Here is a 15,197-nt window from a genome sequence, read left to right as displayed (position 1 = left end):
TATATATATATATTATATACATACATCTTTATATATTATTATAAAACCTTCAGAAAAAATGAGAGAAAAATAAAATATAATAAATTACAAGAGTGAGTATATCCTAATATATGAATATAAAATATATATTTAAATACATTTGTACATTTAAATTGAACGTTATTATTTTTTTTTTTTTCCTTTTTCAATCAATAATAATAATAATAATAATATATAGTTGAAGTATCACATATATTATACTATAAGGGGTTTAGGGTTATATGATGTTAATTTATATGTCATATAAGACAAAAGGTGCAATTTTAATGCTTTTATAAATAATAAAATGGATAAGAACTTTATTCTTTTTTTTTTTTTTTTTTTGTTCTTTCGAATTGTTTTCATCAATTTGTATGTTATGTACAATCTAATAATCATGGTGAATTTTTTTTTTTTATTTGTACATGATTATAATTTGATATGGATCATATATGTGTATGTGAATTCTTACAAATCGAAAGAAGACATATATGAAAAAAATATATATTATGTACATGTCCATATATTATTATCATATGGAAAATATACATGTTTATGTTATTATATTATTTTATTTTTTTTTTCATCAAAAAAATAAATATACCATATGTAAATTTTTTTTCATTATTCTTTTTTTAATGTATAATAATATATTCATATTATATATTTCTTTATTTTATTAAAATAATATAAAATGAGTCCCTTATATATTTATTCATAATTCATAATTCTTTTTTTTTTTTTTTTTTTTTTTTCTTAAATATATAAATAAATATATATATATATAAATATATTTTGCATTATATATATATATAATATATATATACATAAATATAAATAGGTTCTGCTGGGATTTGAACCCAGGTTTGCAGAGTCAGAGTCTGCAGTGCTAACCACTACACTACAGAACCTAATTATGATAATTGAATTTTATAAATATTTATTAAATTATATTATTTAATTAAAATAAAATATTATAAGAAAAAGAAATTATTTTATAAGTAAATTATTTCATATTTTAATTAATTTATATTTTATTATATATATATATATATATATATATATATATAATATATTATATATATATTTTCTCTTTTTTGAATTATTACGAAAAGTGAAAAACAAAATAAATAATAGTATATACATAATTATATGTATATTATATTATTATATATTTTTACACATAAAAATATTTATTTATTTATTTATTTATTTTTTTTTTTTGGTAAATAATGGTCTTTTTTATATGCATATATTCATTTATTATTATAATGTTTTTTATAATATTATTTGAAAATTTATAGCATTTTAAAAACGTGGGGAAAAAAAAAAGAAAAAAAAAAATGAAAAAAGGAAATAAAATTTATGAGTAATTTTATTATATAAACTTTGATAATAATATTTTATTATAATATTTTTAATATTTTATTTTTTATTTTTTTTTGGTAAGAGGATTAAAAAAAATATATATATATATATATAAAGCCTACTATGAGTATATAAATATATATTTAACATGTGTATGAATATAAAATAAGGAACAAAAATGAAATAATATAATAAAAATATAAAACATATATATATATATATATATATATTGAAATTTCTTTCCTGTCGTATTTTTTTTTTTTTTTTTTTATTGTATCGGTTTATTTTTAATATTAAAAAAAAAAAAAGAAAAATTGAATATGAGACAATATAGAAAAAAAAAAAAAAAAAAATGTGGGAAGCAATATATTAAAATTTATTAATGAATAATATATTTATATACGCAAATTTATATATAAATATTATATGATATATATATTTAACTATTACGGCAAAATTTATGTGTATATATATATATATATATATATATATATATATATATAATATATATTACATATATATTTATGTTTTGTATTTTTTTTAATATATATTATATATATGATGTATTTTTTATGCATTCATGTTAAATGTATATTATACATATATATAAATATATAATAATAATATATATATTTTTTAAGCCTCTTTTTAAATATCATTAAAAAAAATAAACAAAAATTATATAATGATATAATATACATAAGGCATAAAATTATAATATTATATTATTTCTTTTTAGCATATATATATATATATGTGTGTTTCTTTTTTTTTTTTTTTTTTTTTTTTTATTTCAAATAGAAAACCTTAAGTATATTTATAACTTATAAAATAAATAAGTAATTTTTTATTTACCTTCTCATATTTAATTTGTTTTTCTTTTTTTTTGAAGTACATAAAAATATAAAAAAATGGGTATATAAAATAAAAAGGAAATTTTAAATACATACATATATATATATATATATTTATATATGAATGAGTAGAAATAAAAATATTTATGTATATTTTTTTTTTTTTTTTAGATGTAAACGATAATCCTTTCATTAAAAATCGTTCGAGCACAAGAATTACAAATGCTCCTGGAGGAAACTCATCTGTATCTTTTGGAAATTGTAAGATAATAAAAAAAAAAAATAATAAAACACATGGCATAATATAGAAGGATATATAATTATATAAATCTCCTTAATATGATTATATAAATATATGTGTGTAGTAACCCATAAGCATGAATAATTTCTAGATATATATATATATATATATATACCTGTGGATGCGCATTAAATATATATATATATATATATATATATATATATGTGTGATATCATAGACATACCATATCAGACAACTTTTTTTATCAATAAATAAATATAAATATATAAATATATATATATATATATATATATTTTAATTTTTATATAATTATATTCGTAGATGTAGATACTGAGAGCAAAAAGGTTAGTAATAAAAACGAAAAGTCCCAAACAACCATTAAAGAAAATACAAAAGCTGCCGGAAATTTAGATGTAAATAATGAAAATAAAAAATCTGATAGAAGAACTAACGTCAAGGTTAATCAACCACCTGGTGGAGCTTCAAGCAGTAATAAAACATAAAAATATAAAAACATGTCACATATATATAATATATATATATATATATATATATATATATACATATATATATATCTATTTTATTTTTTTATTATTATATTTTTTTCTCCTTTGCAGTCATTTTTGGATGAAATGATTTTGATTATGACTTATTATAAACGGGGATTATAGATTGAAAAATATAAAATAATGAATAAAAGAAAAAATATATTTTTAAAATACGTTTTTAATTTTTTTTTTTTTTTTTTTTCTTATTTTGTACAATATTAATAAAGTATCATATAAATATTATGTTTTCATAATTGCATTACTATGGATTATAATATATATATATATATATATATATATATATATTTTTATATATATATGTATATTTTTTTTCAATGTATTTATATATCCTCGTGTGTTCAAATATTTTTTTTTTTTTTTTTTTTTAAATGTATTTATATATCCTAATGCGTTCAAATATTTATATTTATTTTTTTAAAATGTATTTATAAGCCATAATATGTTAATATATATAATATATATATATATACATATATTTATATGTATATTTTTCTGAACAATATTGTAGACTTAGATAATTATGAATATGATCCCTTTAAATATATTATATATATATAATAATATATTTATCTTTTCTTTTGCCTTTAATTTGACAGGGGTTGTTAATGGTAGGTGTTAAAAAATACACACACAAAAAAAAAAAAAAAAAAAAAAAAAAAAAAAAAAAAGGTATAATATAAAATATATATATAAAATATATATATAAAATATATATATAAAATATATATATAAAATATATATATAAAATATATATATAAAATATATATATAAAATATATATATAAAATATATATATAAAATATATATATATATATTTGTCGAAAAAAATACAAAATAAGCACTATTAATTATGATTATATGTTAATTTTAATTTTTTTGTTTTGCTTAAAAAAACGGGTCGTTAAATGTAGCCATTAATGCCTGTATTTTTTTAATACCCAAGCCTGAGCAACTTATTAGATCTTCTTTTTTAGCTTGAATAATATTTTTAAAATTTTTAAATTTGGTTGTAAGTGTTATACAATCTGTTGTATGTATACATCTGATTTTTTTTAATAGTTCATGTATTTTTTCTTCTTGATTAGAAGAGGATATTTTTTTTTTTATAATATATGAAATTTTTTTTTCATATATACGAAAATCTTCAATTACTCTGGCACATTCTTCATTAGACCAACATAATATAAGTGTCATATTAAAAGAAAACGATAATTGATTTATTTCTCCTAAAGAATTTTCAATATTTTCCATATCCACTAGACATAATAATATTCTGTTATTATATTTATTTGATAAAGTTTCTATTCTAGCTTTTAAATAATTTGAGCGTAAACGATGATATTTCATGGATATAAAAAGACATGCATTATTTTTCCCTACTAAAAAATCTGGTATAATATTATTAAATTTATAACGAACTCTTTTTATTTTTTTTATAACTGGATTCAGTTTTTGTCTTAATGATATAATTAAATATTGCTCAGCATTATTGTCAAAGAAGCTTTCTCCCCCCTCATTTGTATTATTTTTTTTTTCTTCATTAATGCTTTCGAGACTAGTAACATTATCATTGTTATTAATTTTGTTACATTGATCTTCCTTATCACTTACCATAATAAGGAAAAAAAAAGAGCATTAAATATATATAATAAATATATATGTATATATGTATATATGCTTTTTATGTATATCTTTTTACCCCTAGAAAGAATTACAAATATAAAATCAAAAAAAAAAAAAAAAAAAAAAAAAAAAAAAGCTAAAGTATATATAATAATATGTATGTATATTTCTTATATAATGTAATTGCTTGATAAATTATTATATATATGTATATATATATATATATATATATGATTTTATTTTGATATACTCTTTTTTTTATTCCTGCACATATATAAATAATATGTATATATAATTATATATATATATATCATATTATGAGGAAAAAAAAGAAAAAAAGAGAAAAAAAAAATTTTAATTATTTTTATATATTAAGAAATACAACTGTTGAAAAAAAAAAAAAATACCTCTCTAATAAAATAAATATATAATGAGGAATAATATATGCATATATTATTTTATATGTAATATATATATATAATATATTTCATGGTATATTTTACTGTGCTTTATTATTATATATATATATGTATACTATAAATATACATTAACTTTATATGAAAAAAAAAAAATTTTGTTTGTTTTTTTTTTTTTTTTTGTTTTTTATAAGAATTTAATATAAACATGATACTAATATTCTTTTATTTCTTTTCGACATTTTGAAGATGATGACTAAAAATTATAAAAAATATAGAAAAATAAAAGTATTATGTATAAATAAAAAATAGAAAAAAAATATATGTATATATATATATATATATATATATATATTTTTCATTTAATTTGTTATTTTTTTTGTTGTTTGTTCATTTGAGTGGAAAGGTAAAAAAAAAAAAAAAAAAATATGAAGACGACAAAAGAAAATGACAATAATAACATAGTACATTATGTAGATTGGATAAACCAGATTTTTAAAAAGAATTCTTTACAATGTGATTTATATTTTTTGGATGACAACAAAGAAAAAGATGTTAGTAAGAAAAGAAAAGCTCAATTGAAGGATGAATATGATAATATATCAAGGAGCAAAGAAAATATTAATAATTCCAAAAAAATAAAAAATGAATTAAGTATAAAAGATAATATGCACGATTACATATATGATGATCGTATCTACAATAATGATAAAGAGAAAAATGTTATAAAAAGTGATAATAAAAATGTTATAAAAAGTGATAATAAAAATGTTATAAAAAGTGATAATAAAAATGTTATAAAAAGTGATAATAAAAATGTTATAAAAAGTGATAATAAAAATGTTATAAAAAGTGATAATAAAAATGTTATAAAAAGTGATTATAAAAGTGATGATAGAAATGCTTGTGATATTTATAAAAGTAATAAAAAAAATGTTCCTGATAATTGCCATATATATGATGATAATAGTTCAGTTGAAAATTTAGATGGAAAAAATAAATTAAATAATATAAGGAACATACATAATGATAACTCATCTTCATGCGATATATCCGATATAAAAAGTGAAGATGAATATATAGAACCATATGAAAAAAAGAATGAAGAAAATATAAATGAATATAAGAATAAGAAAAATATAGCCAATGAAAATATAAAAGAAGGAAAGAGTTCAATTTATAATGATGAACATAATTATAATTCATTATTATATAATTCTTGTAATGGTGAAATAAGTAAGATCAACAAAATAAGTAGTCATAATAATATTGATAATAATATGGATAATTATAATACGTTTGCAAATGTGAATAATTTTATAATATATTCCTCAGATGATGAAGATAATATATCAAATTATTATAATGGTAAAGACGTATTAAATGATGAGATTATGTTCCCTATAAAATTTAATTTTGAAAAATTAAAAAAAAATATTTATGTAATAGAGCATATAGACAAAATATATTATGATACATTTTTAAATAAAAATCCAAGTGAAAAAAGTGTTTTTATGAATGATGAATCTACTGGTTATTTGAAAAATGATGTGAATGACAAATGTGTTGTTGATAATATAAATGTTATTAATCCTTCTAGTGTGAATACGTTGAGTAATATTTCAAATATTAGGAATGAAAAAATAGAAAATAATAATAAGAATGAAAAATTAATAAAATCATATCCTACACAATCAAAAAATGTTATGAGTACATTTTCCTTTTGGAATATTGAAAAGGAGACATTTATAACAAAACCTTTGTATGCACAAAATTTGAGAAAAAAACAATTTAGTTTATTAGATGAATCTGAAGAGATGATAAGAAATTATTCATCTAATCAATATTCTATAAAATTTGTACCAAGACATTTATTATATGTAATGAGTCAAGTTGCTTCTCGATCCTTTTTTGATCCTTTATATAGAAAGCAGTTATTTTTTCGTTACTAAAAAGTGGGGGACTTGGTATTATCCTACCATACATAAGGGTGAATGGATATATGTATAAATATAAATATATATATATATATATATATATATATATATATATCTTTATTTATTTTATAATTTTTTTGTCTAAATTTATATTTTTTTTTAAATTTGTCATTTTGCTTACATTTTTTTTTTTTTTTTTGGTGATTACAAATTTTAAGAATCCGTATAATTAATTTTTTTTTTTTTTTTTTTTTTTTTTTTTTTTTTTTATTATTATTATATTATTATATTATTATATTATTATATTATTATTCAAAATATAGAACTTTTTATGTGTATAAAAATTTATATATGTTTAAAGAATGAACATAAAATAATATACAAAAAAAAAAATTGTTGAATAAAGGAGTGGTAATTTTATTATGATTATTTATTGTGTAAAAATATATATATTTTTTTTCCCTTGTTGTAAACATGCACAATATTTAGGTATTATATATATGTATAAATAAAAAATATATATATATATATATATATATATATATATATATATATATATATTTACATTTATATACATATTTTTTTTTTTTTTCCGTATAATTTTGCACACGAATATAAATTTGATAAAAGAAAAAATTGGACGTTTTATGTAGAAAAGGAAAATGTAAAATACAGTTACAAATAAATAGATGTTATTTTTATATTACTTTTATTTTATTTTATTTTTTTCCATCCATGAAAATAAAATAAAGGAAAAAAATAAAAAATAAGAAAATATAGGATGTTACCTTTTTATATATAGTAGAAAAATATTTTTTAATTTTTTTTTTTTTTTTTTTTTTTTTTTTTGTAATTGGTTGCGTGAGTTAAGAATATGTGTACACATATACATATATACATATATATATATATATATATATATATATATATATACATTTTTATGTGATGCCTTTTTATTTATTTTTCATTTTGTTGATTTGTTAAACTTATTACTAATTTTTACCTCATAAATTAAGCTCCCATGTAAATATAAGAATATATAAATATATATATATATATATATATTTTTTTTTATAGAATTTTCTTCCTTTTGTTATAAATTGAGAGGTTTTAATTTTTTTTGTTTGTTTGTTTGTTTGTTCTTTTTTTTTTTTTAATGATCTTTTTAAAATGTTTTCAGTCGAATTAGAAAATCGATCAGGTTATAAAAAAAGGAAAAAAAAGAAATGGAATAATAAAAGTACTGGTCAGGATAAATTTACGAACAAAGATATTATATCAGAGGAAAAAGAAGAAGGACTTGATATAGAATGTGGTCATAATATTCTGGGGGATGTACAATATGATGGTACATATAATATAAATGAACAAGTTAAGAAAAATTCATTGTTCTATTTTAAATGTAAAGAGGAAATTAATTTAAAAGATGGAAATATAATATTGGATGATAAAAATAGAAAAGTGGATGATATAAATATAACAGGGGATGATAAAAATATAAAAGTGGATGATAAAAATATAAAAGTGGATGATAAAAATATAACAGGGGAGGATAAAAATATAACAGGGGAGGATAAAAATATAACAGGGGATGATAAAAATATAATTTTTGATGTTGATGAAATATTAATCCATCAACATAATACATCAAATAGTAATATATATATAAATTGTAATGATAATAATAATGATATTAGGAACAGTTCAAATGTACAGCATTATTATAATGATAAAATAAAAGAAAATATAAATAAACAAAATAAAAAGTATGTTTTAATAAATGATTATATAAATAATAAATATATTTTATCAAAAAATAAGACATGTAAAATAAATAAAGGAAAAAAATTAATTAAAAAAAAAAAAGTAAATAATATTTCTAGGAGGAGGAATCATATATTATATAAATGTCGTAATAAGTTATATAATGGAAATGTTTTTTCTGACGATATTATTAAAAGTGAAGTGAATGTATGTAATTCGTTAACTGTACTTCATAAGAATTATAATATTAATATGGATAATTATTTAGATGATAATATACATACAAATAATAGCAATATTTATGATATTAATTATACAAATGAAAATGTTATTAATTCAACATGTCGTTATTATCCCATAGGTAATAATAACACATTAAGTAAAGATGAAGTTACAAAATCAAGTTCAAAAATTAATTCCCTTTCTTATTTTGATGATATTATTAATGTAAATAAAAATGATATACCTATTTTACATGATAAAGAAAATATAAATATAATAAGTAACAAGGAAAGCTGTCATAAGGATGAAAAGGAGGAAGAGAAATATATCATGTATAATTCAAATTTAGTAGAAGAAAAAAAACAAAAAAAAATGATTTGGAATTCTCTTAATGTATTACCAATAGATATACTACTTAAAAATGGACATGATGAAATTAATAAAGAGATATGCAAAAAAAAAAAAAAAAGTTTTTTTAGTCAGAATGATATAAAGTCTAAAATGTTATACAATAATAAAAGTTATTCAAAAAGTGAAAAAGTATTATATACAAATAATAAAAACAGTAATACGTTCATTCCTATATTTTTCTTAAATAAGGTAGGAGACAAGTTTAAAAACTCTGAGAATATATATGATATGTATAATAATAAAAAAAATGTCTATATACATGATAAGAAGATATATACTAATATGTATTCTAATAAATTAAAACAGAAACATTATTATAGCACTTCTAATATAAATTTATTATATAATAATATAGGAAAGGTATTAGATAATGGTCTACATTTATCGAATAATATGTATTGTCGTTTAAATTCAAATCCACCATATAAGAGTATCTCGTTAATTAATAACAATGTTTTTTTTTATAAAAAGAGGAAAAGTAATAGTAATAATAATAATAATAATAATAATATTAGTAGTAGTAGTAGTAGTAGTAGTAAAAAAAATCACGTGATCATTAATAAAAAAATATCATCTTATAATATTCATTATAAAGAAAGAAAGGATTCGTTTAAAGAGAATTTTTTATTTTTCAAAGAGAAAATTTTACCATCAAAAAAAGATACTTGTGTTTTTAATGAAAGACAAAAAGATCTTTTTGAAAAAAGTAATGAACATATTAAATGCGTTTCTTCTTTTAATAATACATCAGATGATATTTCTTCACATTCAAGCGTAAATAAGAAAGAACCTTTTTTTGCTTTAAAAAATAATTCCATAAGGCACATACCAAAAGAAAATAATATAATATATACATCTGGGAAATCTTTTAATCATGTGCAGGATAAGGAAAAGACTGTTCTACTTAAAAAAAAGAAAGAAATAAATGATAAGAATACATTTAGCTCTTGTTTAATAAACCATAATATAACAACATATACATTACAAAATGGAGTAAATAAAAATTTAAATATGTTAGGAATAAGAGATTCTATTTATAAAATAGATGAAAAGAACAATATGTTGAAAGAATGTTATAATGGAAATAATGATAGTAATAATAAGAAAAAAAAGAAGAAAAAAAAATTATCTTTTTCATGTGATATTATAAATGATAATATTACACCTTATGAATCAGATAAGGAGAAAAACAATTCTAATAATATTAAGAGTATGGATATATTTAATTATGTAAAAAGAAAAAGCAACCTTTATAATAATTTATCTTCGAACAGGGATTCTACTGTAGATATGCATAATAAATATAATAGTGAAGAATATATAAATATACAGAGAACAAATAAAATATATGAATTGAGTAATAAAAGAATTAGAAATTATAAATTGTATAGTATGGATGAAATATTTAAGGTGTCTCTTAAGGAAAAAAAATATATAGATAATATTTCTAATAATATGGAAAGAGTAACATATAAAAATGAAATGATAAATGAAAAGATAAGTAAGATGGACGATATATTATATCCTTGTGACAAAAATAAATCTTTAAACATGTCTTGTCCTGTTATAATAGAAAATAATATATCAAGAGAAGAAAATGAAAAAAATTCAAGTGTTATATTAAATAAAAAAAAGAATGAGAATATGTTTAATTGTGTTGGAAGGTTACATTGTCACATGGGCAAAATGAATAATCAAGATAATATATATGACCAAGGGAATATAAAAAAAAATGAAGAAGAAATAACCAAACATGATGAATATATATCAAGGGAAGAAAAAAATAAATATAATAGTAAATGTATTAGAAATTTTGATGACTATAAATATGAACAAGTGTTGAGTTACCATACGTTGGATGAAGACAAAAAAAAAAATGATATGAACAATTTAATAGATATGAATAATGAGGCGATTATTGAAACGGTGAATGGTGTTATTAATAATATTATATTGGATAGAAAAGATAATAACAGTAGGAAGGATATGGAGAAAGAGATGGAGAAGGAGATGGAGAAGAAGATGGAGAAGGAGATGGAGAAGGTGATGGAGAAGGAGATGGAGAAGGTGATGGAGAAGGAGGTGGAGAAAGAATTGAAAAATGAGATGAACAATAGGATGAACAATAGGATGAACAATGAGATGAAAAATGAAATAAACATTTATAAAAACAATGAGATATATGTAGATAATGATAAAGAACTAGAAATTGTAAATGAGGAGAAGAAACTTATTTACCCATTTAATTACGAATCTGATGTACATAAAAATATGAATATGTCAATTAATATAAATAATTGTAAAGATGATTATAATAATATATTAAAAGAATATGTAGATAATTCATGTCTTGCTCAAAAGGAAGAGAATATATTTCGACCTTTATTCAATTTAAATAAGAAAGATAAAGTATGGAAACGTTTTAATATAAAGAATAATATTAAGACAATAATACATAATGAAGAGATGAAAAGAATATATCAAACTATTAATAAAAATGTTTTTCCTATTTATAATTTTAATCGATATGAAAATTTTTTAATAAATCATTTAACATATAATTTTCCAAAAAATGATTTATTTAAATTATCATACAAAGTAAGTATGAATAATATAAGGAATTTGTATATTGCTAATAAACATATAAATAATAATTATGATTATATGAATAAATTATATAATCAAAATATATATACATTAAAATATCAGGTAGCTAATATAGATAATGATCATCATATATGTAAGAAAGGGGGAGGGTTGGATTATATAAATATGAATATATCAAAAGAATGTAAAAATAGGAAAGACAAAACATATTTAAATAAAATATTTCATTATAAGAAGAAAAAGGATGCACGCTTTTTTATAAATGACGAAATTGGTTCTAATGATTATATGTATGATATAAAAAAAAAATATAGTAACGATGAAAATAATTATAAATTAAATGAAAAGATGAACATATCTATGTCAAATGATGAAGATATGATTCCTACGTTAAATAGTGAACATGGAAATAATTTTCCAAGTTGTCAACCGAATTTATTAGAAAAAAAAAGTACTTATATAGATTTGAACTTATATGATAGTAATTCTATGGACGATTTTACAGAAGAAAAATATAATTTTGTTAATAATGAAAATGATTTATTCAATACTAAAAGATGGAAGTTTAATTTTTCCAAGGGTAAAAATCTGTTTAATAATAAATTTTTTAATGTATCTAATGAGGATGGTGTGTTTTCTTTTTTTAAAAATATGAATCTTTTTAGGGAACTTAATAAATCAAATAATAGCTTAAAACTAGAGAGTGTTAAAAATAGTAATAATAATTGTAGTAATAATAAGGGTGATGATAATATTGGAAATATGGAGAATATGAATACAACAAATGTTACAATTGCGAGTGATGAACATATATCTACAAAGGGAGATATACACGACGAATCATTTTCTAGAGACGATAATGATTGTATCCTTTTAAAAATTGAAGGTAGAAGTAAAAAATATAGTGATATAACCTTATATAATGAGGACAAAAGTAATTTGGAGAATGACAATGAGACTATTAATGAATATGAAAATGTATGTAGTAACATAGATGTTAATGAATGGGAAGATAAGGTAAATGGTACATGTAATAGTGTTGGTGATAAAGAGACTGAAAAGAATAATGAAAAGAATAATGAAAAGAATAATGAAAAGAATAATGAAAAGAATAATGAAAAGAATAATGAAAAGAATAATGAAAAGAATAATGAAAAGAATAATGAAGAAAATAATGAAGGAAATAATGAAGAAAATAATGAAGAAAATAATGAAGAAAATAATGAAGAAAATAATGATATAGAAAAGAATGATATAAAGGATAATAATTCGGGACAAGTGAAAGAAAATATAATTGTTATGAATAATACAAACAATATGGATGTTGATAATGATGATAATAACAATAATTACAATAATGTTAGTACTGATGAAGGTATAGATATAATTAAAAACATCAAAAGTGAGATGAATGATTATATTTATAATGATAATATTATGATTAAGATAAATAATAAAAGTATAGATCTTATGAATATAAAAAATCAAAAGAATGAACCTTTTTTAAATTATACAAATGAAAAGGATATACATATGAAGAGCAATTCATCATATAATGTAAATGATAAAATGAATTTATTTAATAATAATGAGAAAACAGAAAAAAATAATACTAGTTTAAACGATTTATTATATAAAAGAAAAGAAGAATTAGATGATGAAAAAATATCTGAATATAAGGATACAAATTTAACAAACAATACCTTTGAACATATAGCTAAAAGGATTAATTTAATTTTGAATGATACAATTGAATTTTTTCAAAAACATACATATCTTCATAATGGTTATGGTAATGTTCAGGTGTGCAAAAAGAACAAGAGGAAATTAGAAAAAAAGAAGTTGAAAAAATGGTCCTGTATTTATAAAATTAATAAAATTGTACGTAAAGGGGCCCACGGGGTGGTGTTTTCTGCGTGGAGAAGTGAGAATGTTGATTTTTTTAATCATTCGTTTTTTGAAAACTTAAATTTGGAGAATAAAAAGAAGGGATATATCGATGAAACAAATGTTAATGAAAATTATGAGTCTGATAATGAATATGATAGTGATGAAGATGATACTGAAAGTGATAATGATGATGAGCAAAATAAAGAGAATGAAAGAGGTGATGAAAAGGATGGATATGAAGAAATGAATGGGGGAGATAAGAATGAAGAAATGAATGGGGGAGATAAGAATGAAGAAATGAATGTGGGAGATAAAAATGGAGGAATAAATGAGGAACATAAAAATGAAGGAATAAATGAGGAACATAAGGATGAACTAATAAATAAGGAACATAAAAACGAGCGAATAAATGAGGAACATAAAAACGAACGAATAAATGAGGAACATAAAAATGAAGGAATAAATGAGGAACATAAAAATGAAGGAATAAATGAGGAACATAAAAACGAACGAATAAATGAGGAACATAAAAATGAAGGAATAAATAAACTGACCTATCATAATATGAATAAAAATAATATTTCAAATGAAAATAATTATAATGATGACGATTCTTATGATGAAGATAATTTGGTATCCCTGAAGATAATAAACTTAAAATATTTAAGTAAAAAGAATAGTTTAAAAAACATTTTGAGAGAAGTAAATTTTTTAAAAATGTGTGAACATCCAAATGTAGTAAAATATTTCGAATCTTTTTTTTGGCCTCCTTGTTATTTAGTTATTGTGTGTGAATATTTATCAGGAGGAACATTATATGATTTATATAAAAATTATGGTAGAATATCAGAAGATCTTTTAGTATATATCTTAGATGATGTATTAAATGGTTTAAATTATTTACATAATGAATGTAGTTCACCACTTATACATAGAGATATAAAACCAACAAATATCGTTCTTTCCAAAGATGGTATAGCTAAGATAATTGATTTTGGTTCTTGTGAAGAATTGAAAAATAGTGATCAGTCTAAAGAATTAGTGGGTACTATATATTATATATCACCTGAAATATTGATGAGAACTAATTATGATTGTTCATCTGATATATGGTCATTGGGTATTACAATATATGAAATTGTTTTATGTACCTTACCATGGAAAAGAAATCAATCATTTGAAAATTATATAAAAACCATAATTAATTCATCACCAAAAATTAACATAACAGAAGGATATAGTAAACACTTATGTTAT

The 15,197-nt window shown here is 19.1% G+C and overlaps 4 protein-coding genes and 1 non-coding gene across 5 annotated transcripts in view; 3 read left to right on the top strand and 2 right to left on the bottom strand.

Moving 5' to 3' along the window:
- Positions 1-857: 857 nt before the first annotated feature.
- On the bottom strand, positions 858-929 carry PF3D7_0203500. Its single transcript has one exon. It is a non-coding gene; the product is annotated as a tRNA-Gln (tRNA).
- A 1,368-nt stretch (positions 930-2,297) lies between these two features.
- Positions 2,298-3,133, top strand: PF3D7_0203400 (conserved Plasmodium protein, unknown function; the record flags this gene model as incomplete). Its single annotated transcript, XM_001349510.2, has 4 exons — positions 2,298-2,301; positions 2,412-2,501; positions 2,824-2,991; positions 3,120-3,133. 4 exons carry the CDS (start codon positions 2,298-2,300, stop codon positions 3,131-3,133), a joined length of 276 nt encoding a protein of 91 aa, XP_001349546.2.
- Positions 3,134-3,955: 822 nt separating this feature from the next.
- On the bottom strand, positions 3,956-4,684 carry PF3D7_0203300 (ERCC1 nucleotide excision repair protein, putative; the record flags this gene model as incomplete). The annotated part of the gene is made up of 1 exon (XM_001349509.1): positions 3,956-4,684. The coding sequence occupies one exon, from the start codon at positions 4,682-4,684 to the stop codon at positions 3,956-3,958; it is 729 nt and encodes a 242-aa protein (XP_001349545.1).
- An 853-nt stretch (positions 4,685-5,537) lies between these two features.
- Positions 5,538-7,061, top strand: PF3D7_0203200 (conserved Plasmodium protein, unknown function; the record flags this gene model as incomplete). Its single annotated transcript, XM_002585339.1, has 1 exon — positions 5,538-7,061. One exon carries the CDS (start codon positions 5,538-5,540, stop codon positions 7,059-7,061), a length of 1,524 nt encoding a protein of 507 aa, XP_002585385.1.
- Positions 7,062-8,216: 1,155 nt separating this feature from the next.
- The window catches only part of PF3D7_0203100 (protein kinase, putative), a gene marked incomplete at both ends in the record, with an annotated part of 7,458 nt that continues 477 nt past the window's right edge, over positions 8,217-15,197 (top strand). Inside the window, one exon of the mRNA XM_001349508.2 lies at positions 8,217-15,197. This exon is cut by the window's right edge and continues 477 nt beyond it. Coding sequence (XP_001349544.2) covers positions 8,217-15,197 — 6,981 coding nt within the window.

Source organism: Plasmodium falciparum (genome assembly GCF_000002765.6).
Source record: "Plasmodium falciparum 3D7 genome assembly, chromosome: 2".
Classification (NCBI taxonomy): Eukaryota; Apicomplexa; class Aconoidasida; order Haemosporida; family Plasmodiidae; genus Plasmodium; species Plasmodium falciparum.
The sequence above is the reverse complement of the archived record's forward strand: the minus strand, read 5'-3'. Positions and strand labels throughout refer to the sequence as shown.